General features: G+C 43.3%; 1 protein-coding gene across 1 annotated transcript in view; it reads right to left on the reverse strand.

Annotated features, from left to right (window-relative positions):
• Positions 1-1,265: 1,265 nt before the first annotated feature.
• The window catches only part of LOC115458885 (cytochrome c oxidase assembly protein COX18, mitochondrial-like), a 41,726-nt gene continuing 15,288 nt past the window's right edge, over positions 1,266-27,703 (reverse strand). The window contains exons 4-7 of the mRNA XM_030188723.1: positions 24,121-24,287; positions 17,339-17,460; positions 9,279-9,386; positions 1,266-1,481 (exon numbers count right to left, since the gene is read on the reverse strand). Coding sequence (XP_030044583.1) covers positions 1,308-1,481; positions 9,279-9,386; positions 17,339-17,460; positions 24,121-24,287 — 571 coding nt within the window. The 3' untranslated portion in view covers positions 1,266-1,307. The remainder of the gene's footprint in view (positions 1,482-9,278; positions 9,387-17,338; positions 17,461-24,120; positions 24,288-27,703) is intronic.

Below are 27,703 nucleotides of genomic sequence, written 5' to 3' on the forward strand. Positions count from 1 at the left end.
TTCCTCTCTTTTGCCGCACTAAGAATCAGCAGTGTGGCTTTGTAAAAAGAAGCCCTTAGCTTTTTATTTATTCATTTAAGGCAGTATACAGCAAGAATAAGTCAAACATAAGCAACAGACAATTACAGCAGTAAAAATAACTCCCAATGGGGACCATTTTGCCCATTGGCTTTGTCAACGGAGACCAGATACGTGCTGAAATACACCTCAAAACCCCATCTTCAAAAAAGATAAAAGTGAATACAAAGTATAAAAGTAACAGGAAAAAAGGGGTATAGAATTTGGAAAGTTTTATATACTTGCTGTTAATCTGACATTTTTGCAGCATACCCTTTCCAAAATGGCGCCGGATTGTAAATAGAACGCCAACACAAACCCACCAATCAGAATAGGGTAAACAAACTACAGAAAGCCTAAGAGGGCAGAAACTTAAAACACACTTGAGCCTTCACTGAAACACAGCCCACTCAAAAGAGGTATTCAAACTCTTTGGTTCCATTGTGTGTAACCGATGGATCCAACGCTGTTCATGTTGTACTAAACAGCGATCTGGATTCCCACCACAAAGTGGGACTTGGATTTGTTTTATTGCAAAACAAAGTAGTTCTGCAAATTTATGTCCCGTCTTCACACAATGTGGCACTGACAGTGCTCCTTCCTTTTGTCGTGTGATACAGGACTTATGTTCATTGATCCTAACATGTTGCCTTCTTGTGGTCTTCCCTACATAGATTTTATTACACAGGCACTTCAATATATAAATCACAAAAGTTGAATGACAATTTGTCTTAGAAGTCATTTTACATGTCTTACAATTCACTGGATTGATAAATTCTGTACACTCCGTAGTAATGATAACAAGTGTTACAATTACTGCATTTAAAATGCCTGCAGGGGGTCTTGTTTTACAGGTAACTAATAAAATTGGAGAAAAATACTGTTTCTTTTGCTCATGAGCTGTTTATTCCCTTCCAGAGTTTCAGTTTACATTTGTATATCAGGTGATAATCAGACCCAACAGTTGTCACTTGAAGTTCTACTGACGGTGCTGAATCTACATTGCTCTTTGGGTAACTCCCAGCTCTGCCCCAGACCACTCTGGCATTGTTTGGATAGCGCTGCTACAGTTTGCAAAGATTTTCAGCAGCACCTGCTAGTGGGATAAGTGCCACTATCGTTTTACGAGACTGTCACTGTTCAACAGTTTAGAATCATTCATGAGGCCACAGCTCTGACAGCAGAAGCACTTCCATATAACCACACACTGAAAGGCAATGTATATCTTTATTGAATATACAGGAGAGGAATCACCTCTGAAAAGAACATTTTACAAGTAAGGCCCTGGCTATATCTTTGTAGGGCGTGTCCGAGTCAGATTTGGTCCTTGGTATCCGACATATATGGCGAAGAGTTGGCGAACGTAGCAGCAGGTTATGTCCCAGGCCCACGCAGCTGGAGGAGACCCAGTACAGAGCCACAGACTGCAAAGGAAAGAAAAACACAATCAGTCAGCTGCACTGGAAACTCTTCTGATCAGTGATCAAAAGGCTGCCAGGCCTTCAAAAGCATCCTTTTAACTACAGCAAATGAGATCAAATGAGACATGCAGAGGTTTGTAAGAGTCATGAAGGAAGGAAACTGCCCCAGCACTAGTTCCTGCTGTGGACTCCAAATCTGTCTGTGAGGAGAGTGTGCTCAGGATGTACCTTTCTTCTAGGACAGACGTGCACACAGTGTTAAAAATGAAGATAAAACTTAGTGGGGGGAAGAGGGAGAGGGTACAAGAATTACAAGAAACTGCAGTGCCACTGGTTAATACACACACACCTGGGCAGAGGCAATCTAGTATAGAAATTATTTCATACTGTGCAATTTGTCTGCACCACAACCTGTGACATTTCCACTGAAGTTAAAAGAACTCAGGTCTGAGGCGCATCCATCAACTTCAGACCAAAAATCTCCTGCAAGATGGCAGCGTGTCCCAGATAGAAACAACAGGTTAAAGTGTCAGTCCTCTGAATGCCAGTCCACAAGACGATTCATTGATTATGTAACAAGTTTGAAGACTTTCTAGATAACTAGGACTCTATACTGTAGTGTTCCAATAGCTTACCTTTTGTTCTTATGCATAGTTAAAAGATATGGTTGGGGAACAGTATGATAGTGGGAGTGATACATGATTTTGGATGTTTTGGATGGATGAAGGAGGGTGGGAAAGAGGGGGGAAGGGCAATAGGGAGACAGTAATACTGGATAAGATGGGTGGGGATCATTGGGATGCAAATAAGTATTGGGATATATGGCTGCTTCCCATAGACACCATATTTATTGTGCTTTTATACTTTTGAATTGGGAACTCATTTTGTATAAGGGCGGAGGGAACTGGGCACAAAAACCTTTAGTGGATTATGGAAACCATTAAAATTGTCACATGGAATATTTGTGACATTAATTCCCCCATCAAATATAGTAACATAGTAAATGACGGCAGATAAAGACCTGTACTGTCCATCCAGTCTGCCCAACATGATAAACTCATTTTACATGGTATGTGATACTTTATATGTATACCCAAGTTTGATTTATCCTTGCCTTTCTCAGGGCACAGATCGTAGAAGTTTGCCCAGTACTGTTCTTGTACTAACTTCTGAAGCTAACATTGAAGCCCCTTAAATTTTACACTCCAGCCCATCCCTATCTATTCAGTCACGATCAGGGCGTAGACCATAGAAGTCTGCCTAGCCCCCGTTTTGTTTCCAATTACAGGCGTCGCCACCCAATCTCCGCTAAGATTCCACGGAACCATTCCTTCTAAACAGGATTCCTTTGTATTTATCCCATGCATGTTTGAATTCCATTACCGTTTTCATCTCCACCACCTCCTGTGGGAGGGCATTCCAAGTATCCACCACTCTCTCCGTGAAAACATACTTCCTGACATTCTTCTTGAGTCTGCCCTTCAGCCTCATTTCATGTCCTCTAGTTCTACTGCCTTCCCGTCTCCGGAAAAGGTTTGTTTGCGAATTAATACCTTTCAAATATTTGAAAGTCTGTATCATATCACCCCTGTTTCTCCTTTCCTCCAGGGTATACATGTTCAGGTCAACAAGTCTCTCCTCATACGTCTTGTAACGCAGATCCCATACCATTTTTGTAGCTTTTCTTTTTACATCCTTAGCAAGATATGGCCTCCAAAACTGAACACAATACTCCAGGTGTGGCCTCACCAAAGACTTGGACAGGGGCATCAACACCTCCTTTCTTCTGCTGGTCACACCTCTCTCTATACAGCCTAGCAACCTTCTGTCTACGGCCACCGCCTTGTCACACTGTTTTGTCGCCTTCAGATTCTCCGACACCAACACCCCAAGGTCTCTCTCCTGAGTCGAGCTTACTAATGTTTTGTCACAGACAAGTGGGGATTGCCTTCAAGTCAATCTTTAAGCATAGGATAACAAACATCAAAAAAAGAACATTTTTTTTTATTTTGGTTATATTTAACTATATAACTCGGTGTAAAAATATAACCCCCCTGTTTACTAAGCTGCACTAGCAGCTGCCGTGCACTAATACTGACACAGCCCATTCACTGGTGCAGCTTCATAAACAGTGGGGTAAATGTGAGAAATGTGCTCAGAGTCAAACTTCACTCACTGCATCATAATAAGTAAAGGGAACCATCAAAGCACACTCTGTTTCCATATCAAATTATATCAAAATGAACACTCAATAAAAAATCCATAAAGTTCATACAATATTCACATAATGTTCATATAAGAATGAAAAAAAGCTTATCTGAGTGATGAATCACTTGAAAAAGGGAATTGGTGTAGCAGCGGATCCAACTATATTATAATAAATTAAAATGTCCCAAAGAGAACCATCATCAAATAAAACCAGCAATCATGAAATGAATCTTGTATCACTAGCGATTAGAGAGTTGCACGGGGACAGAAATTCTACCCATCCCCGCCCGTCCCTGCTGGAATCTTACCCGTCCCCACCCATCCCCACTGGAATCTTACCCATCCCCACAAAAATTTAAACCATCCCAACCCGTCCCCACCCATCCCCGTAAGAATTTAATAGTACATAAAAGAAAGTTCCAGTCAGCTCCCTCAGTCTCTTTCTGGATTTGAGCCACAGCACTGTAGGCAAGGAAGGAATGGAAGTTGGAACTTGGAACACTCTGGTGCGCACATGTAAGATTTGTCACTGATTCACTGGCAGTGTGTGCTGAGAGGCCACATGCACGCGCCAGTAGGTCAGGTGACATCTGATTCTCGTGCCTGTGTCAGAGCTGAGGTCTGTGCACCAGCCTGGGAGCAAAGAGGATTAATAGTAACATAGTAAGTGACAGCAAATAGACCTGAACGGTCCATCCACTCTGCCCAATAGTCACACTCATGATCAATTCATCATTAAATCAATGAGTGTGATACTATATACTTGATTATGGTCTTTCTTTCGTGTTTCTGGAACAAAGACCACAGGAGTCTATCTGGCCCCATCCTTATGTTCCAACTGCTGGAGTTGCCATAGAAGCCCACTCCAGCCTATTCATGTTCTCATTTGTGGGACACAGACCATAAAAGTCTGTCCAGCACTGTCCTCATGTTCCAGCCACTGAAGTTGCTGTCTAAGCCCTTTCCAGCCCATCCTACACCAGATTGCCATGTATGAGACACAGACCATACAAGTCTGCCAGGTATCAGCTCTAGTTCATCACAGCCAGAGTCGCCATCTAAGTGTCACTTGACATATCCACACACATGCAGCCATTTAAGGTTAGCTTTTATATAACTTCCATTTTCTAACTAGAGATCCTCTGTGTTCATCCCACGCCTTTTTGAATTCCGTCATCATTTGTGACTCTACCACCTCCTTAATGGAAGACTTTCCACATTTATGCTGTTAAAGCAAGGAAGAAGAGGAGGAGGAGGAGACAGCCCTCAAATAAATTGGTATTCGGTAGATGAGAGGCTGGTGCAGGTGCAGCTTACATTTCCACGGGAAGCCCACAGAACTGGTTCCATCCCCACGGGAACCCCACAGGAACTGTCTCCGTCCCCGCGGGAACCCCGCAGAACTGCTTCCTTCCCCGCGGGAACCCCGCAGGAACTGCCTCGTCCCCGCGGGAATCTCGCGGGTTCCGCGGGATTCCCGCGGGGACGGAAGCCATGCAGCTCTCTACTAGCGATCCTCTGATGTATCTGGGTTTCGCTACATCTTCAGAGGGACTCAACATTCCTGAAAATCAAAACTCAATGAGAGCTATTCCTCCCAAATATTTCCATACACGTCAATCCAAAACAACAATCTACCACATATATACAAAGTGAATATAATACATTACAAACAAATTATTTATTTATTTATTGTTCACTTGTATCCCACATTTTCCCACTCATGCAGGCACAATGTGGCTCACAAAAAATTAAGAAAATTTACAGTGTAAGGGGATAGTGCTAGAGGACTATAATATATAGCAGGTTACCAGAATGATCATTGACTCTCTGTGGCTCAGACTGGGGGATTTCTGGCAACGGTAAAAAATAATGCCAAAAATATATAACAGCGTCAATATGTAATGACATCATCACAGCAGATCTCGCCTGCATAGTTACCAATATCATGAAAGGGTGAACAACCAGAAGCATAAAATATTTAAGGATCTTAATAAGGTTCAAGCAATTCAAACTCACAGTTCAATCCATGAGGACTCACAGTGTCCCACTGAAATATAAGACATTATTCTTTAATCAACAAAGAGCAAGAAATCCCCCCCCCCCCCAAGCATGAACACATAGCTGAAGGAGAGCCACAAACTTCAAATCTTCCAAAGTATATGCAAAATTGGTCCAATATTCAATCAGGGGAGCCATCATTTTTCCACTTCTTATACTGCTCAGATGTTCTGCTGTTCTCAATTTCCATGGACAATTAATGTGACCAATATAACACAACTGGCATGGGAGGCTGATGCAATACACCACCCGTGAAGTGTTGCAATCAGTATAACTTTTTAAATAAAATTGACCTTTGCCAAGGGGAATTGTTACAATGTCTGTCTCTATACAGTGAGCCAGCAGAGAGTCAATGATCTTTCTGGTAATCTGCTATATATTATATTAATTTTTGTCATGTATTATATTCACTTTGTAAATATGTGGTAGATTGTTTTTTTGGATTAACCTGTATGGAAATATTTGGAAGGAATGGCTCTCATTGAGTTTTGATTTTGAGGAGTATTGATTCCCTCTGAAGAAGCTGTAGCGAAACCTAGATCTGCATCAGGGAATCGCTAGTGATACAAGATTCATTTTGTGATTGCTGGTTTTATGTGGTGATGGTGGCTCCTTGGGGCATTTTTTATTTATTATAATAAAGGAAGCTAGCTGGATCCGCTGCTACACCAGTTTCCATTTTCATTCTTAAAGGTACATTATGGATTTTTTATTGGGTGTTCATTTTGATATGATTTGATATTGAGTGTTCTGTGATGGTTCCCTTTACTTGCTCTCATGGTGCAGTGAGTGAAGATTGAATCTGAGCACAATTCTCACATTTATATTTTTACACGGTGTTATATAGTTAAAATAATTATTTTGGTGATATTTTCTTCTTTTTTGGATGTTTGTTGTCCTATGCTTAAAGATTGACTTGATGTTATACAGTGCATGGGATTATCATTTGGTTCTGCTCCCCCACCGGCAGTCTTCCACAGTCCCAGCAGGTGACCAACAGAGGCAGAAATTTAAAGAAGCTGACTGCGGCCAGCCCCGCCACAGCCTGTCCTCGGCCGTGCCTACTGCCTACCCATATGAAGTTACATCACATGAGGTGGTATGCAGCAGGAAAGGCTCTGGTGGGACTGGCCTTAGGCAACCTTTTTACATCACTGCCTCTGCCAGTCACCTGTTGGGACTCTGGAGGACTGCTGGGAAGAACAAAGGCCCAGATGCACAAAACCTAACGAGCCCACAACTTGCGTTTTAAACTGGTTCCAGCCAGTTTAAAACGCAAGTAGTTCACCCCGGGCATGCACTAAGGGCATTTTCCCTGCCACGGTAGCAGGCAACGAAAACGGAATGCAAATGATTGAAAAGCTATTATAATGAGCTGCACTACCGTTGCAGCCCATTATAAATGAGATGCACTACCGTTTTTCCGATTCCCTTACCGTAGGAACCCTAACGAGATGTCTGACCTCTCATTAGGGCTCCTGTGAGGGAATCGGAAAGGAAAAGGGCCCCCAAAAAAGGTAAAAAAGAAAAAAAAAAAAAGCAGGGAGCGCATGTGAGGGGCGTCCTTTAAGGACGTACTCTCCCTGTGCTTCTGAGAGATGTCTTTTTTTTCGCATTTTATTTTAGCTCTGCTGGCGCTGGTGTTTTTTCCCCCCTTCTATTTTGTCTTCGCCGCCCCTCCACAGCAAAACTTTTATATTTTCCTGGTTGCTGGAGAATCGGGACATCCCTTTAGATTAGGCTCCTCTTCCTGGTCTCTTCAGCCAATCAGAGCGCGTTTCGCTGACAACAGCCAGCTAAGCCTGCTTTGATTGGCTGAAAAGACCAGGAAGAGGAGCCTAATCAAAAGGGACGTCCCGATTCTCCGACTCAGGTACCGAAGGAATAGAGAATGCAAGTGAGCTACAACGAGTAGCTCATTTGCATTCCCTATCGTTGATGCATTCCCGTTCCCTACCGATTCGCTATGGAATCGGTAGGGAACGGGAATTACCAACGTCTTTAATGCATCTGGGCCAAAGAGTCACCAGATACATTGGGGGGGGGGGGGGGGGGGGGAGGGGGAGTAAAGGTAGGAGAAAGAAAGAGATGAGGGACAGGCAAAGGGGGAGGGAGCATAAAGAGGTACTGACCTGTGTGGTGATTCAGGGGAGGGGGGGAGGGAAGGAGCAGCAAAGAGAGACACCAGACCCACATGGCAGGGAGTGGAGAGAGAAGGGGGAAAGAATACAAGTGGTGCAGATCTATGGGAGGAGGGGGGGGGGTCGAGGAAGAGAGACAGAGAGATGACCTACAGTGGAAACAGAGTAGCAGGTAGCCCCTACTGCACAGCCCTTGCATGTGCAAAGCACGTCTCCTGCCCTGAGCACACTCCCACAGCCGGTACAAAACACACATTTTGCCCTGTGCATTGTCCCAGAGCCGGGAGAGCCCTCAAATGTATAAAACACATCTCCTGCCACTGAGTACACTCCCACAGCCCATGCAAAGCACACATTCTGCCCTGTGCATTCTCCAAGAGACCTAACACACACAAAGCACATCTCCTGCACTTCGCACATTCCCACAGCCCACGCAAGCACACATTCTGCCCTGTACATTGTCCCAGAGCCCTCACATGCACAAAGCACATCTCTTGCCCTGCGCACACTCACACACCCCATGTAAAGCACACATTCTGCCCTGTGCATTCTCCCATAACCTTCACATGCGCAAAGCACATCTCCTGCGCTGCGCACACTCCCACAGCCTGTGCAAAACACATTCTGCCCTGTGCATTCTCCCACAGCCCTCAAATGCAAAAAAGCACATCTTCTGCCCTGCACACACTCCCACAGCCCATGCAAAGCACACATTCTGCCCTGTGATTCTCCCATAGCCCTCACACGCGCAAAGCACATCTCCTGCCCTGCACACACTCCCATAGCCCATGCAAAGCACACATTCTGTCCTGTGCATTCTCCCAGAGCCCTTACACGTGAAAAGCACATCTCCTGTCTTGTGCACGCTTCTACTGCCCACACAAAGCACATATACTGCCCTGTGCATTCTCCCATATCCCTCACATGCGCAAAGCACATCTTCTGCACTGAGTGGAGGAGTAGCCTAGTAGTTAGAGCACCAGTCTTGACATCCAGAGGTGCCTGGTTCAAATCCCAGTGCTGCTCCTTGTGATCTTGGGCAAGTCAACCTCCCATGCTTCAGGTACAAAATTAGACTGTCAACCCTCCAGGGACAGGGAAATACCCAGTGTACCTGAATGTAATTCACCTTGAACTATTACTGAAAAAGGTGTGAGCAAAATCCAAATAAATAAATAAAAGCATATCTCCTGCCCTGTGCACACTCTCACAGCCCGTGCAAAACACACATTCTGCCCTGTGCACTGTCCCAGAGCCCTCACATGCACAAAGCACATCTGCCCTGCAAAAGCTTCAAAGCATATTCTGCCCTGGACATTGCCCCAGAGCCCTCACATATGCAAAACACAACTCCTGCCCTGCGCATGCTTCCACAGTCTTATGGACTTACAGAGGGGACTGTTGCAGCAATAGGGATCATCAGGACAGAAAATACTCTAATACAGTTGGTCACATACTTCTGGAATCTCGACAGCTCAACATTTCGCAGAGCAAAAATCTGTTGAAGAACAAAAAAAAAGCACAATTTATATATATTATTTTTGAGGATTTATAAGTTTCAACATTTTTTATTAAAGGCAATTCAAACCAAGTTACACAATTTGCCACAAAATACATAACAGTACAACATAAACCAGATTCAGTAACAGCTCTATAGTTTATATATTCCCACCTCAGAATATGTCTAAACCCCATCCAACCTCCCACCCACCCCAATGTCCCCGCCCCCCCTCCCCTGTGACCCCTATAGTCCTTAAAGCTCCCCCCCCCTTCCCCTCCAGGAATTTATTAGGATTTATTTACCACCTTTTTGAAGGGATTCACTCAAGGCGGTGTACAGTAAGAATAAACATGAGCAATAGACAATTACAACAGTAAAAATATTCAAACAACAATACAAAAGTATAGCATAGTATACTACAGACAAAATCACAACCCCTCATGGCCAGCTCTCTACTTCCTCACACACCTAGTTTCCATGTTTAATCAATATTTGATATACTACCCATTCAGGAATCCATTCTGAGTGGTTGACATTACTCTAATTTAAAAAGTAGAGAACGAGGGAAGGAAGTTACATCATGGATGGGATAGGGAAGTGAAGAAAGAGGAAAGAAAGTTACATCATGGATAGAATAGGGAAGTGAAGAAAAGAGGAGCGGTCTAGGCTACAAATGGCGCTCTCAGCTACCCTATCAAGGGATGGAAAAAGTGAGGATAGTCAATGTTGGTTAACAATATTACATTACACTCCATAGGGATCATAGAATAAAAAGGTCTTTAGACCTTCCCTAAATTTTGGGAGCAAATGCTCCAGTCGAAGATGTAAGGATAGGGCATTCCAAAGAGTGGGTCCCATAATGGAGAAAATGGTAAGCTAGGTAATGAGTGCAGGTCTTGCTGGGACGATTGATTGTAGAGACCTGGTAGGAAAGTGTGGTATGAGCAAGCAGGGTAAGTAAGGCGGTGGGCCAGAATGTAAACCAAGGTTAAGATTTTATAAGTGATCCTATATGAGTAGAAGTAAATCGAATTTTTACTCGTTCCAAAAGTACAAACACTAGGGGACACTCGAGGAAGTTACATGGAAATACTTTTAAAACAAATAGGAGGAAATATTTTTTCACTCAACGAATAGTAAAGCTCTGGAACTCTTTGCCGGAGGAGGTGGTAACAGCATTTAGCGTATCTGAGTTTTAAAAAGGTTTGGACAAATTCCTGGAGGAAAAGTCCACAGTCTGCTATTGAGACAGACATGGGAAGCAACCGAATGCCCTGGGATTTGCAGTATGGAGTGTTGCCACAATTTGGGTTTCTGCCAGGTACTTATGACCTGGCTTGGCCACTGTTCGAAAATGGACCAAAACCCCCCCAAAAATGTCCAAATCACAAGACGTCCATAGGTATTTTCGCACACAAAAGATAGACGCCTATCTTTTATGAAAATGACCTTTCCTGTTCAGAATTTGGACGTTTTTGTAAAACGTCCAAACTCTGATTTAGACGTTTTATCGAAAATGCTCCTCTATTTATTTTAACCATTTATAGCCTGCCTAAAACCTAAGTGGCTTACAGTACTAAAAAACACAAATAAAAATATATACATACAAACAAGATGTCATAAGACAACTGCAGCAGTACAGCAGTGTGTCTGTCTTTGTGCTAACTACTCACCCAATCCTGGCACTATCAAATTACTAAAATGCTTGTACAAAAAGATGCGTTTTAAAAAGCTTCTCAATACTGTCCCAACACCCCATGCAAAGGCCCCTGGCAATCTGTTTCACAAAAAGAGGCCTGCCACGGAAAAAGTCATTGCCATGGTCTCAGCATACCGTATCAATGAAACCAGTAGATAGTTGCATGTCAGCCATTGGTGGCAATATAGTGACAAAAACTCAATACATCGCCTGCTAATTATCATTAGATAACAAGTAACCACAATACTCACAAATAACTACAAAAGTAGAAGGTAATGCCTCACTGCGGAGCACCCCAAACAGGACTAATGTCCAAACACAGGGCTCTTCAGCTTGGAAAAGAGGCGGCTTATGTCTCAAAAATCCTGAGTGGTGCAGAATGAGTAGAAGCGCATCGACGTTTTACTCTTTCAAAAAATACAAAGACCATGGGACAACCAGCATGGTTAAGAGGTGAAGTGAAAGAGGCCAAAACAATGTCCTTCAAAGAATGGGAAAAGGACCTAAATGAAGAAAATAAGAAGCAGCGTTAGCACTGGCAAGTCAGGTGCAAAGCATTAATAAAGAAGGCTAAAGAGAATATAAAAAGAAACTTGACGAACAGGCTAAAACAATAACTTTTTCAGGTACATCAGAAGCAGAAAGTCTGTGACAGAATCTGTAGAACCGTTAAGATCACAAATGAGCAAAAGGGGCTCTCAGGGAGGACAAGGCCATAGTGGAGAAACTGAATGAATTCTTTGCTTCCGTCTTTACGGAAGAAGATGTAAGAGATCTGCCTGTACCGGAAATGGTTTTCAAGGGTGATGATGCGGAGGAACTGAAAGAAATCTTGGTGAACCTAGAAGATGTAAACGAGCCAAATTGACAAATTAAAGAGTAGTAAATCACCCGGACCGAATGGCATACAGCCAAGGGTACTCAAAGAAGTCAAGCATGAAACTGCATATCTACTATTAGTAATATGCAACCTGTCGTTAAAAACATCCGTAGTACCTGAAGATTGAAGGGTGGCCAATGTGACACCAATTTTTAAAAAGGGTTCCAGGGGTGATCCGGGAAATTACAGACCAGTAAGCCTGACGTCAGTGCCGGGCAAAACTATTATAAAGAATAAAATTACGGAACACATAGACAAACATGATTTAATGGGCCAGAGTCAGCATGGGTCAGGCAAGAGAAGTTTGCCTCACCAATTTGCTTCATTTCTTTGAAGGAGTGAATAAAAATGTCGATAAAGATGAGCCGGTTGATGTAGCGTATCTAGATTTTCAGAAAGCTTTTGATAAAGTTCCTCATGAGAAATTCATGAGAAAATTTAAGAGTCATGGGACAGGAGGCAATGTTCTGGTGTGGATTAGAAATTGGTTATTAGACAGAAAACAGGGGTAGGGTTAAATGGTCATGGAGGAGGGTGAACAGTGGAGTGCCACAGGGATCAATATTGAGATTACTGTTATTTAACATATTTATAAATTATATGGAAATCGGAATGACGAAAATGATTCCTAGTATTTTTATTTGTGTTTTGATTGTGTAAGATTGTTGATCTATTATGAGGTTTTGGTAAGTAGTGGGATTTTGCTGGCTGGATAAAACCAGGAGTTTGGTTTTGTTTCAGTTCAGTTTAACTTTGACAGTTGTGGCCCAATTTTCCATAAGGTAGAGTCCTTTTTTGGCTTTATCCAGTATCTCTGTGATGCTGTTGTTGAAAGGTATGCAGATGGTGACATTGTCTGTGTATATGAATGGGTTTAAACCATTTTGTCCAGTTGCTTGCCAAGTGGAGCCATCAGGACACTGAATAATATTGGTGATATCAGGGAACCCTGAGGGTCCCCGCATTCAGGGATCCAAGAGGTTGAGAATTCATTGGACATCTTGACAAGGTAGTATCTAGTTCTTAGAAAACCACTGAACTAGGCTGTACTGCTCCAGTTACTCCTATGTTGTTGAGCAGGGTTATTAGTATTTTTTTAAATTATTTATTTGTTACATTTGTACCCACATTTTCCCACCTATTTGCAGGCTCAATGTGGCTTGTGTGATCAACTAGGTCAAAGGCACTTGACATATTGAATTGTAGTAGTAGTATTGACTGGCCTTGGCTTATTCTTCTGAATTTTGTGATCAGGGTGGTTATGACTGTTTCAGTGGTACAGCATGGTCTGAAGCCTGATTTAGAGCTGTGAAGGACCGAGTAGTGTGTTAGGTATTCAATTAATTGTTTTGCTACTAGTCCCTCCATTGTTTTTGTCAGCAGTGGTATTGATGCCACTGGTCTGTAATTAGTGAGTTCACTGATCTTTCTGGTGTCGTCTTTAGGGATTGGAGTGAGTAGGTTGTTGCCCTTGTCAAAAGAGAAATGACCTTTCGAGAACATGTATTGTATGTGTTCAGTTAAGCTTTTGATGAACCAATCTGGTGGGTTTCCATCATGTAGTTTGGGCAGCTGTCTAGTAGGCAATTGGCGTGTGCATATTTTGTCAGTAGTGCTTTAACTGAACCGGTTGTTGGTATCTTAAAGGAGGACCAGATTCTGTCTGCCTTGATGTGGTCCTCGATTTCACATTTGTGTAGGAAATCTATGAATGTTGTTTGTGTTGCAGCAAGGTTTGATCTTATTTTTATTATTTTTTCTTCAAAATATTGTGCGAGCTCGTCTGCTGTTGGTAGTTTTTCATTTAATGTTAGCAGAGCTTGTATGTTCAATACGTTTTTCATTAGTTCATATATTTTATTTGTGTTTATCTCTTCTGGGCACATGCATGTGCTAAAGTATTCTGCTTTGGCTCTTTTTATGGTGTGTTTGCACTTGCTTAGGGCTTTCCTCCATGTGGTTTTTCTCATGTCTGATTTGTTTTTTTGACCATTTTCCTTCCAGTTTCCTGCACAGTTTTTTCATCTGTAATAGTTCCTCGTTGAACCAGGGGCGTGGTTGTTGTTTCCTCTTTGTTTTAATTTTGAGTGGTGCTATTTCATTTAGTGTGTTTCCACTTAATTTGTCCCAGTTTTTCATGAAGTGAATGTTAGTGGGTATTATGTTTGTTTGTTTGGTCGTTCATTGCTGTTGACCAGAAGCTATGGTTGTCCACTTTTCCTCTGGTTAGGGCAGTGTGTAGTGTCCTCTGTCTCTGTTTTTGCCGTTCTCTTTCCTTTGAAGTGTGAAGGTGAGTTTGTTATGGTCTGACCATGGCACCTCTGCCTAGTTATGATTCTCTATTATACAGTTGTTATTGTTTAAGAGCCTGTAAGCTAGCATACTTAACTGGTGATCTTTTACATGAGATGAGATGGCTGGTGCCATTTTGAAGTTCCATTGGTTCAGGAAGTTTCTTAGAAGCCTGGTGTTTGCATCATATTGCTTGTCTAGGTGTAAATTGGTATCACCTAGTAGAAGGACATTTGAGAAGTTTGTGCATATGTTGGATATGAAGTCCAATGGAGAAAGTGTGTCTAATGTCCAGGTGGATGGGCATCAGTGATCCTTTGGTGATCCTTAGGTGTAAAAGCAAACCATTCACACCAAACTCAGTCCTAGATTTCAAACTAAACTGAAAAGGGTTCTAAAAAGCGCAATCGATCTTTATAAATAAAAGCAGGTGAAAAGGAAATGGATATGGTTCTTCAAAGAAAGTGCTGATAAGGAAGGCAAAGAGGGACTTTGAAAAAAAAGATTGCGTTGGAGGCAAAAAACACATAGTAAAAACTTTTTTAGGTATATTAAAAGCAAGAAGCCGGCAAAAGGATCAGTTGGACTGCTAGAAGACTGAAGGGTAAAAGGGGCACTCAGGGAAGACAAAGCCATAGTATAGAGATTAAATTAATTGTTTGCGTCGGTCTTCACCAAGGAAAATTTGGGAGAGATACCGGTGCCAGAAATGGTATTCAAAGCTGATGTCCAGAGAAACTGAATGAAATATCTGTAAACCTGGAAGGTGTAATGGCACAATTTGACAAATTGAAGAGTAGCAAATTGCCTGGACCGGATGGTATTCATCCCAGAGTACTAACAGAATTAAAAAATGAACTGTAGAACTATTGTTAGTGATATGTAATTTATCTTTAAAATCAAGCATGGTACCAGAAGATTGGAGGGTGGCCAATGTAACGCCAATATTTTAAAAAGGTTCCAGAGGTGATCTGGGAAATTATAGACCTGTGAGCCTGACATCGGTGCCGGGCAAAATGATAGAGACTATTATAAAGAACAAAATTACAGAGCACATTCAAAAGCATGGATTAATGAGACAAAACCAACATGGATTTAGTAAAGGGAAATCTTACCTCACCAATCTACTACATTTCATCGAAGGGGTGACAAAGACCATACGGCCTATCCAGTCTGTCCAACCATGTCATTTACTCTCGCTTTCACTCCCTTACAGATCCTATGTACTTCTCCCAAGCTTTCTTGAATTCAGATACAGTTTTCATCTCCACCACCTCCACCGGGAGGCCGTTCCATGAATTCTCCATCCTTTCCATTAAGAAGTATTTCCTCAGGTTACCCCCAAGTCTGTATGTGTATAAATATGAGCCCTGCCCACACTCCGCCAAAATCTCCATTCATGTGAAAACTCACCTAAAATATGTGCTATCAAATATTGGTGCATACCTACAGACTTGTGGATAGCCAGAAAATGTGTGTGTCAAAGACACGTAAATATGGCATTTAAGTGTGTTCTTGCTGCCGGAAAACTAGGTGATTCCTGACAGAATTAGTCTCATACTGCAGAAAGAGAGATCTGAAGCTACCTGGTGTTTACTTTCATTGACCTGCCGTCTTACCTCTTTTAGCTGCAGGAACCTTCTTCCCTTGCTCTGCAGCACCTCTCCCCTTTCATTTCATGTATTTTAATTTATATCCCACAAAAGTCTGAATAACATTTCAGCACAATTACACATGACAAAAGTAACACATGAGATCAATTAAAATGTACAATTACAGAAAACCTCTGTTCTATTCTCTATCATCCCACATTCTCCACATGGATCTTGGTCTCTCAGCTACATACTCATTTCTTCTCTAGCCTTGTTCATCATTTTCTCACTCCCCCCCCCCCCCCCCCCGTACGTGTTTTTCTGTAACTTTATCGGCTATTGTCTTTGTTCCTTTGTTTCATCCTGTCATTTCAACATCTAAGTTTTAAAGTTTTATTGAAATGTGATGTGATATGCCACACATAAGTAACCATCTAGGTGGTTTACAATTGAAGTTAGAAGAACTACAAAACCAATACAACAGAGGCATCATGAAACAAAGGAAAGAGACTTAAAGGACAGGAACTAAAGAATAGAATATAAGGGAAGGATGAAAGCAGATTCCAAGCTACTGTGTACCATTCCATACAATACTGCAATATCAAATGTTAAAGATGATCATATACATCAGAAAATAATGATTTTAATGCTATTTTAAACTGTGAGAGAGAAGACTCTAAATATAAACATAAAAGGAAGCATATTCCAGAGAAAAGGTCTCTCTTACCATCCCATTCATCCTTTCTAGTCAGGCTTCCCTACTCCTCAGCCATCACTCTTATCAATCTTCACTATTCCCTTCTTTATCCATTATGTTTCTCTCTTTCGCCCTCCCTCCCTGAGTTTCACCTTGCTGGAGATAAAAAGCAGGCATTAACCAATGCCACCATGGTAGCAGCTACAAGATTCTGGCCTTGCAACGCAGCGACAGCACAAGATCAACAAAAGGGGAGGGACTGTGGTTACAATCAAATGGTTTACATATTATATGCAGGTACTTATTTTGTACCTGGGGCGATGGACTTGCTCAGAGTCACAAGGAGCCGCAGTTCCCCTGGCTGTCAGGCCATTGCATTAACCATTAGGTTACTCCCCCACTCCTGTACAGGCAGCACTACACCCTCCCTTCTTTGCTGCAGCTGTACCGACCATCTTCAAAACTGGCAGACATTCTTAGAGGAGGGGAGGGAAAAATTCCTATTTATTATCCTCTTAACAACTGGCTGTGATTAGCAGCCAGCTCTGTATTGAGGGACCTCTTCAATATAATGAATTAATGACCAACAAGCATCCAAAGCAATCAACTGTCGCCTTTTTTCCTGAAGCTTTGAAAAGTTTACTAATTGTAGTTGGAATCTACATTAAATGCAAATTACAGTAAGCTTACTACCTTTTACCAAGAACGAGGTAAAATGGTTTTCAGTCTATTGTGCAGCAAGAATGCACAATAGCTTAAGAAAATTAAGTAAAAAAAAAAACCCCTCACCTCTACAATGAGCAGATTGAGGAGTCCCAGAGAGATAGGTAGAATCCATGTTGAGTCCGGCAGAGTCAGGTCTGGAAACCACAGTGCTCCGCCTGCCACCATCTGCGTGTACACAGCATAAACTGCCCCCATACCCCCAAATAATGCATTCATTATTCACTCACATAACTACAATTTCATAATCACAGGCACAGACAAGCTAGAAACTGCCTCAACTCTTATACATGCTTTTACTGTGCTTGTACAGTATCACCCTTCAAGCCTGCTAACAATTCACATTACTCCTCCCCATCAAAAAGGCAGGGATCTGCTACACTAAATCTAGCAGCAACAACAGCAGACCACCACAGAATCACAGAGCAATAGTAGTATAGAAAGTTTTAATACATCAATAAAATCGTAATGCCCATTGTGACTATGTTTCGTCTACAAGGCTACACCAGGGGTAACTGTTGACCATATATAAAACAATAAGTAAATCAATAAATCAAAGACAGAGGAGGAAGTGACGTCAGCGAGTAAGATGGACACTTAAGAGTACATGCTGTGCCGTCAGCTTGAGCAAACCCCATCCTAGAGATTCTTACCCCCCACAGCTTAGACTGGGGCCCGTGTTAACCTGGCCGTACGGTATGGCATCAAAACAGAAACTGGAGGATGGTAAATTGGCCCCTAAGTAGGAGACCGCCAGACGAGCAAAGTCCCATGTGGCGCATGTCTGGTGGAGGAGGAAGGCCGTGGCACCTCCCATGGAGATTGGAGTCCGACAGCTGAGCATTCCGAGCCGATGGTGCTGGAGGTATTGGCTGCAGTAACAAAAACCAATTTGCAGGCATGGATGGTGGAAAGTGGAAACTGGTTCTATGAAGACCCAGATACAGGATTCAGTTCATTAAAAGCAGATCTTGCTGACATGGGCATGCACATTGAGGGAGTGGAGACCCATAAGGATGGTTGTGAAGATACCGTGTCGGAGCTTCAGTGTGGAGTGGAGGTGCTACGAGAGAAATATCAGGAGCTTGTGGCCAAACTGGAGAACATTGAGAACAGATCCAGGCGGAATAATGTGAGATTGCTGAAATTAAGAATATTGAGGAAGTGGTTCAATCATTCTCAGTATGGCTTTTACAGGTTGAGTCCTTGTCTATTCCCACTGAGCGGGTGCATAGGTCTCTAGGGCCACGAACTGCAGATAAACCATGTAACGTTATAGTGTGTTTTCCACAATTTACTGATCAGAAGTGATTAAATGTGTATAGTCAGAGAATCAGGGCCTCTTCAATGGCATGGCCATCAGTCTGCGGTTTATCAAGACTTGGCTTATAGCACGCTGTAAAAGCACAAGGCATTTCGAGATGTTACTAAAGCAATGCAGTGTGCTCAGTGGAAATATAAATGGATATTTTCCTTGGGATTGTTGGTCACGGTTAATATGGTGTACAGAAGAGAGTTGCCACAGTGGATGATGCCATGTACTCAAGAAGGAAAGTGCGGATCTAACGCCCATAGCAAATAAAAGTGCTGAGCAGCTAGATGTCCGCCAGAAACTCACAGGCTTTCAGTGGCAAAAGGTGGATAGGAGTGTGCACCAGTGAGGCCACAGAGCCAAGAAGGGAGTGAGCACTGGACTTCGGTGATTGGAGTATGGCACTGGGCCTTGTTCTAAAACAAATCTTGTTTCAGTGCCCAGTTTTTTACAGTCTTTTGGAGGCTATGATGCAGGACTTAAACAGACGGATGGGTATGGGGGCGTGTGAGGTGTATAAAAACATAAGAATAGCCATACTGGGTCAGACCAATGGTCCATCTAGCCCAGTATCCTGCTTTCAGCAGTGACCAACCCATGTCACAAGTACCTGGCAGAACCCAATTGGTAGCACCATTCCATGCTACCAATCCCAGGTCAAGCAGTGGCTTCCCCCATGTCCATCTCAATAAGACTATGGATTTTTCCTCCAGTAACTTGTCCAAACATTTTTTTAAACCCAGATACGCTAACTGCTGTTAACCACATCCTCTGGCAGCAAGTTCCAGAGCTTTAACTATTCTTTGAAAAAATATTTCCTCTTATTTGTTTTAAAGGTATTCCCATACTATTTCATTGAGTGTCCCCCCTGGTCTTTGTACTTTTTGAATGAGTGAAAAATCGATTCACCTCCACCTACTCCATACCACTCGGTATTTGGTAGACCTTGATCATATCTTCCCTCAGCTGTCTCTTTTCCAAGCTGAAGAGCTCTAATCTCTTTAGCCTTTCCTCATATGGGAGGAGTTCCATCCCCTCTATCATTTTGATGAATGAACAGGTCTCTGTTTGGGAGGGGGGTGCAGGGCAAATGAGTGGATGTGGGATGGAATGCGGGGGTTTGGGACCGCATATAGTTTATTAAACTTTCTATACTGCATTGGCTTATTATAAGCAAGAACATAGCAGTGTACATCATTAACAGACTGAAAAAAAAATACCATTTAAAATAGGAAAGGCTCAACCACACAAGATCACTCAACCCCCCCTCCCAAAAAAAACCCCATACATTAAAAAAAAATTTAACCAAACCATGCCAGATCCCAGACTACATTACTTTACTTCTTAAGGATGACAACATACCAAAGAGGTTCAGCGAGATTTACATAGATAAAAAGAGCTGGCCATTCCCTGATCCTCAGACAATGAGGCCAAGAAGGCCTTCATAAAATAATGAGCCTTCAACAAATGCATAAAATGTGTAAGAGACTGAACATCTTGCAAAATTTGCGGGCAAGCAGGCCACATGGAAATTGCTAAAAAGAAAAAAACGCTCCCTTCCTTGTGGGCATCAAACAAGTTTCCATGACTGGGGGAATCTCCAAAAGCATTTTATCTTGCGATCGCAGTAACCTCGTCGGCTGATATTGTCTAATTTAGTGAGCGTCACAGGCACTTTTTCATACACTGCTCTACGAGTCAAAACCATTAGCTGAAATTGAATCCTGTAAAATACAGGCAAGCAAATGATAATATATGTATAACGGAGTGACATGTTCAAATGTAACAGCCTGACCCAACACCCTAATCACAGCGTGTTGAAGGGTCTGAAGTTTCTTAATATTCTTGTTGGTAATACTTGCCAAGACAGCATTAGCATAATCAAACTGTGCCATAAAAAGCATCTTCAAAAAGCTCTCTTCATCCACATATCCTCGAATAGCACGCAGTTTACGAATAGTAACAAATCCACGTCAAACCATGAATATTTGGTGGGAGATTATGTTTTCCCATGGAAGTTTGGTTGGGGAGAGGAGAAGTAGGGGGAGGGGGTGTGGTTCTTGGGCCGAGTTATCAGAGAGTAGCTGCTGTCTGTTAGTACTATGGGATCACCTGAGAGGCCTTAAACGCCCCATTCAAAAGGTCAATGTTGTTTAGGGAACTTTCTAGGGTGGGAGGTGCTATATGTTTTCTTCAGGAGACCCCCTTACTAAGGAGGCATAGCATTATGTAACTGATGCCCGGTTTCCCACAACTATTAGGGTGTCTATCTCAGTGCAAGTCTTCTGGATCAAACAAGACATACAGGATCATTTTTTTTATTGGTAGTTGTGTCAGTGAATAGAACAAAATATACATTGGTTAACTTACGTGCCTAATGAAAATCAGGGGGACTTTTTCAAACTTCACATGGACATTATTTTGAAAAAACAGTGTCACTTAGTTGTAGGTGGTGAGTGTGACTTTAATTTAACTAGTACACCAAGGCTGCATAATACGGGAGTTATAGCAAAAAGGATAGACAGCAGTTTGTAGACTCCCTTAATGTGGTGGACATATGGCAGTGGTTACATCCGATGCAGAGGGGCTACACATGCTTTTCACCTGTCCACCACTCCTATTCCTCCATTATGTTTTTGTAGATAAGGGGTTGCTGAATGCAGTAATGGGATCCAAATTTGAGTCCATTACATGTCTGAGAGTGCTAAAGCTCCAGGCCTCGTATATCGGAGGCTCAATGATAGCTTATTAGTTGACCCCCTTATAGTGAAGTGGGCGTGTAATTGTTTGGAGGAGTACTTGAGGTTTAACAGTAGACCTGATGTTTCCCCTGAAGGGTTGTAGGAGGGATTAAAAGCTACATTGTGTGATTAATTTATCTCCACTGCAACCTTTGTTAAAAAGATGAGGGTGGGGGAAATTCATGCTACTTTACAGAGACTGGAGATTGCTCATAAACAACAGCCGGGGAGGAGGGACCTGTGGCTACGGTTGGAGGCTTTAGGACAGGGGAGGCAGAAGATCTCCAATATCGGTTACAATTGTTAAAGCAATGTTCCTTTGAGTTTAATAATAAGGCTAGCTGACTTTTGGCACATAAGTTAAAGGTTAGCAGAATGCAGAACAACCTCCTGAGGATTAAAACAGCTGATGGGCGGGATGTTTGGGGAGAATAGGATATACGAGCGCGATTTGTTAAGTACTACATACTGTTATACACCCCCGATCATGTAGGGGACGATGTTAGCATTGACACTTATCAGGATTCCATCTGTATTAAGCAGGTAGCTTCATCCATCGGGAGCGCCTTGTTAGACTGATTATTGGCTTAGAGATTAGACAAGCCCTTCGGACTATGAGACTTGGAAAGTCCCTAGGGTTGAACAGATTTACTGTTAAGTTTTATAAACTTTTCCAAGACTTACTTATTCAGCCTTTTCTGGAGTTATTTAATTTGCTGGAAGAGGGTAGTAAACTACACTATTTTATGTGATTAGCTGGGGTGACGATACTGCCTAAGGATGGAAAAGATGCTACTTTCTGTGGCTCCTATTGTCCAATCTCACTCTAGGGGGTGGATACAAAGATTTATACCAGAATTTTGGCTGACAGGTTAATGAATTGGTTACTTCGGTTGATTTCTGTTTGTTTTTAGCACAAACAGTATACATGTTTTTTTTAAATTGTTATTATTTTAAATGGTTTGGTAAAGGGACTTTTTAAAAACTATTTTTTATCTATTGTTTTATGTCTGGTCAACAGTTGCCCAACACAGCCTTGTAGGTGAAATATGGCCACGTCAGGCATTGTGCTTTCTACAGTTGCTCTGTGAGTCTGTGGTGGTCTGCTGTTGTTGTTGCTGGACCAAACAAAAAGGCTCCAGTGGAGAAGCACAATCCCTACCCATAGCAGAAACAACAACTTTGTGCAAGCCAGAGAGAGGGAAGGTGGTGGAAGAACACATTGCCATTAGGCCTCCCAACCTTAGCTGCTTTCAAACAGTGTGGCTGCTTCCCTCTTTCCAATGCCCAGACATCAATAGGCTGAGAACAGAAGTTCTCCAAGACCCAACGTCACCCAGTTTCAGCAGCTTGTCCTCAGAATCTAGGCGTATTGACTCCATGGTATATCTAGTGTCCTAGGTAGAGGAAAACTCAAACAATTTCCTTTCTTTTTTTTTTTTTTTTTTTTTTTTGGGGGGGGGGGGGGGGTTCACAAATCCAAATCTGTGACCAAAACTTATCACTCAGTTTCAGCTATAACCGGACCCTGCCCCCTCCACGGCCTACCTCTCACTGGTTCATCTAGTGGCGTCATTGGGGCAGGAGCGATCCTCAGTCACTCCTACCCAAGTGGCTCTACTGTCAAAATGGTTGCCATGACCTCTATTGGCGGTCTCACAAGTCTACTGCTTGAGGCTGCAGCAGCCATTTGGACAACAGAGCCACATGGGCAGGAGTGACTAGGAATCAACAGGCAGACTGGACGGACCCGTAAGGTCTTTATCTGCTGTCATCTACTATGTTACCAGTAAAACACCAGTCAGTGTTAGGTAGACGGGGGGTGGGGGGGGGTCTAAGGATGGGTAGGAGTTTCTTGGTGGGGGGGGGGGAGAGGAGAGGGAGTCCAGGAGCACAGCTGCTCTTGCTTGAGAAAGAGGGGAAGGGGCTGCTCCTTTTGTGGAAGGAAGGAGGAAGGGTTCTATGGGCACAGCACAAAGTTTTGGTTCCAGCTAAAGATACACTGGGATTTTTGGCCAAAAGAAAAACCAAGGCCAAATATGGATTTTTGGGCTACTTTACTTTTGGCAACAAAGCCAAACAGAAAATTTGGTTGGCCTCTAGTCTTGGGCAGACCCACATATCACAAAGCAACAGGAATGGCCTCAAGCATTCTTTTCACTTTGGAAATGCAACCACATCTCAGCAATCCATACTTTCCCATTGATAGCTCAAAATGATGATTACTTTTTAATGAAATGGTTTAGAAGAGAAATGCTACATTCTCCAGAGGTAGAGGTCTGCCAGTGTGGTGCTTGTTACTCAGACTCCTGCTAACTGAGGCAGGAACAGGGGAAGGGAAAGGGAATAGGACTACTACTAATAATCATTTCTATAGTGCTACTAGACATATAGAGCGCTGTACACATATATGCAGGTACTTTATCTGTCCCTAGAGGGCTCACAATCTAAGTTTTTTGTATCTGGGGCAATGGAGGGTTAAGTGACTTGCCCAAGGTCACAAGGAGCTGCAGTGGCAATTGAACCCAGTTCCCCAGGATCAAAGTCCGCCGCACTAACCAGTAGGCTACTCCTCAAAGCAATCCAAATTTGCATAAGCAGCGCTGAGGTCTGTTTTACAGGGTATACACACCAAATATTCATCAGACATATATGCTTATTCTGCAATGGCAACCAGTCTGTGACTTTAAAAGAACCGTAGCTCCCTACCCTGCAGTCCACAGAACTACACTTTCTGCAGCTACAAATGGTTAGAAGACATGCAGAGACAGTAGATCAACCAAAATTTACATTACCGTCTCCTGAATGAAGTGTCCCCACACTCAAATTGCGCAGAGCCACAGACATGAAGACCCACATGGGGATCTGAATCCACATCAGCAGGCTGGCCTTGAATGGATGGCAGTTATCTCGCACATACAACCCTGAAATGATCCTCTTCAAGTTTTTTCTGAAATGGAATCTAAATGAAAGAGAGCAAAAGCAATTTACAGAAAGAGACTCCAAGTAAGGGTGACAATTCCTTACTGCCTGAGGCCAAACGCATGTGAAGCAGCCACAATCCTCTGGCTCTAGCTTGAGGAAACTTTTTCCACGTGTGAAACCTCTTTTACATGCAGAAAAGGGCTTTTAGGAACTTTGCGATTGTATACATGTGTGTAAGTACGTGTGCCAACAAGAGGGCATGTAGATTATAGTTTATTTTGATTTGCTAAACAACTCTAGCTGCTAAAGCAGTACAGAATGGTGTACAGGCTAAAAAAAAAATTGAAACATGAAAGGAACTCCAATTAAAAATAGTAAAGATCATCATTCACACCATACAGTTTAGAAAGACAAGCAAGGTCTCTAGCTGGTGAACCTCATGCCATCTAATCAGTCTGACTCTCCGAAAGCCTGACTACAAAGGCAGGCCTTCAAGTTGACCTTCAAGGTTTTAAAGGAAGATTCACTACAATGGGGAAGCGGGAGATATGCATATATGCACCATGTGTAGATGTTCCCAGGGTGTAGTGTCGGCACAGCATGGATAAAGTTGTAATGTACATGTGTGTTTTATAGAATATGAGAGTACAAACATGTGCAGGTGTAAGCTTGTGTGAGAACATATGTATGCTACTGGGGCTGGATATTTTGTAAAGGCGAGCATGGAGGAAAATCCTGAACAAGGACCATGGTCATCTGCCAGACGTATATACGGGATTAAGAATTGGTTACTGGACAAAAAACAGAGGGTAAGGTTAAATGGCCATTTTTCTAAATGGAGGAGGGTGAATAGTGGAGTGCCGCAGGGGCCTGTACTGGGACCGGTGCTATTTAGTATATTTACAGTGGCATGCAGTGACATTTATAGCAGGGGATTCAGTAAATGTGCTTACCAGGGGTGTCCAACCTTGGCCTTTGCCACAAGTGTAACAGGTGGGAGAGGTATGGGCCTGGGTCCATCTGTCTGCAGTGCACTGCACCCACCGCTAGACTACTCCAGGGACCTGCATGCTGCTCTAATGGACCCGAGTATAATATCTGAGGCTGGCATAAAGGCTGGTAAGTAATGTTTTAAATCACATTTTTGGGAGGTGGGAGGGGTTAGTGACCACTGGAGGAGTAAGGGGAGGTCACATCCCTGATTTCCTCCAGTGGTCATTTTGGGCACTTTTTTGTGGCTTATTCGATAATAAAACAGGTCTAGACCAAAATTTCCAAATTATAGCCCTGGATGTTTTTGTTTTGTTCCATTAGGGCAGAAAAATGGCCAAGTGTTAGGAACGCTCAGATTACACCCTTAACACGCCCCTGACAGGCCACCTTATGATCTGAACGCACTTCTGACGGACAAGAATTTTTAATCGAATGTATAGATGAAACAATCCTAGAATGGATCTGACAGGGTCCGTGTTTCGGCGCACAGCGCCTGCGTCAGGGGTCACGAAGTGTAGCAAAAAACGTATGGCTGTGGGCTGGAAGCAATATGCTGCACCACCGTGCTATCCCTTTGTACAATATCAAAAGGAGAGACACTCTCAAGAGCTTGTGACCAGAAGTTGTTTGGTGAGAGTATCTCCTTTTGATATTGTACAAAGGGATAACACGGTGGTGCAGCATATTGCTGTGCGCCGAAACATTGTTTCATCTATAACATACAAAGTAACATAGTAGATGACGGCAGAAAAAGACCTGCACGGTCCATCCAGTCTGCCCAACAAGATAAACTCATATGTGCTACTTTTTGTGTATACCTTACCTTGATTTTTATCTACATTCGATTAAAAATTCTTATTCCTTTTTTTGAAGGCTCCTGGTACTTTCTGTTTTGCTGTTTGGACTTCATAGAAAAACATCTAAAAATTGGCCATCTTTTTTTTTCGATAATACGGTTTAGCCCGGCCAAATGGTCGCCGGTTGTGGGGGCAGTGTTTGCGCTGGAGGAGGAGGCGGTGCCCGGGCGCATTGGCCGGCGTCCTTGTCTCTCCCGGGCGCGGAGGTTTGGAGCTCCGCCTCTGAGGTGCTGGATTGGGCAGACAGAGCCAATCAGAAGGGCTCTGTCAATAGCCAGGCTCGGGTTGGTTGGCTATACCTGCGGGGGCGGGGCGGCTGATGCTGTGCAGTCTTAAAGGAAGAGACTGAGTTAGAACTTTGCTTCTGGTTCTGTTCCCGAGGCCTGTTTCCTGTGTTCCTCTGCGTTCCTTGTTCTTCTGGTTTTGACCTTTGGACTGTTCCTGGTTTTCCCTGCTCGCTGCCTGCCTCGACCTCTTGCAGGATCTTGACTTCGTTGTCTGCTGCCTGCCCTGAACTTTGCCCATTTTTGGATGTTCTCTTTCTCCATCTGCCCTCTGCTCTCCTGGTCCCTGTCCGGGTCAGCGCGGCACCCCGCGGTTCCTGAAGTCCCGTTGACCGCCTGCAGCTGGGGGCTCAACCCTTGGTGAACGGCGGTCGCCGCGGGTGAAGACTTGGGGTTGCACGGCTGTTCCTTAAGGTCCCTCGGGGCCTTACGGGACCTAAGGGCTCACCGTCCTTGCACACAAGTCAGTGAGGTGGACTTCAGAAAAACCTCCCACATGCATAGCTCCCTTACTTGGGTACAACACTACCAAAGCTCTTAGGGTGAAGGGGGCAACTACATGTGGGTACAGTGGGTTTTGGAGGGCTTCCATTACCAGCACAAGTGTTACAGGTAGGGGGGGATGGGCCTGGGTCCGCCTGCTTTAAGTGCACTGCGGTACCCACTAAAAGTGCTCCAGGGACCTGCATACACGCAGATCTCTAGGACTTGTTGCTGCTGTATAACCTTGGCACACCAGTTGACACCTGAAGACTAATCTCTTTGAAAAAGTCCTTTATTTGAATAAGTACGTTTACTCACAGTTAACTGCAGATCAGAGGTTCTGCCCCACTGGCAAAGAGTCTCCCTGGTACTGAGATTAGCAGTAGGTCAGAGCTGGCAGAATGGTGTACAATGCCCTCTTTCAGCCACATTCAAGGTAATAACATTCTCTAACGTGGGTAACACATGAAAGGGATCTAAAACTGGCTTACAAAAATGGCCACTACCTCATGGACTACTGGAAACAAAACAGGGCACACTCTGACCCAGTTAGCAGGGGGGAAAAGCACCATGGGAGTATAGCCCAGTACCCTACACCCACCACAATAACATTGCTAATGTGACTCTGCAGGGCACCTAACAGAAAAGGTGTCACACTCACCCAAGAGCCACATCGCAACCCTGGAAAGGGACTTCTCCAGGCTCAGTTAGGGAGAAGGTCTATAGATCAATCCCTAAGAGCAGCAACATGGCAATGAAATTTGTCCTCTGGGTTACAGACCATAGTCTACACCCTAGAGAGCCAGGCCACATGAGAGAGACTGTGCAAGCTGCAA

Source organism: Microcaecilia unicolor, unplaced genomic scaffold, assembly GCF_901765095.1.
Source record: "Microcaecilia unicolor unplaced genomic scaffold, aMicUni1.1, whole genome shotgun sequence".
In the NCBI taxonomy this organism is placed as follows: domain Eukaryota; kingdom Metazoa; phylum Chordata; class Amphibia; order Gymnophiona; family Siphonopidae; genus Microcaecilia; species Microcaecilia unicolor.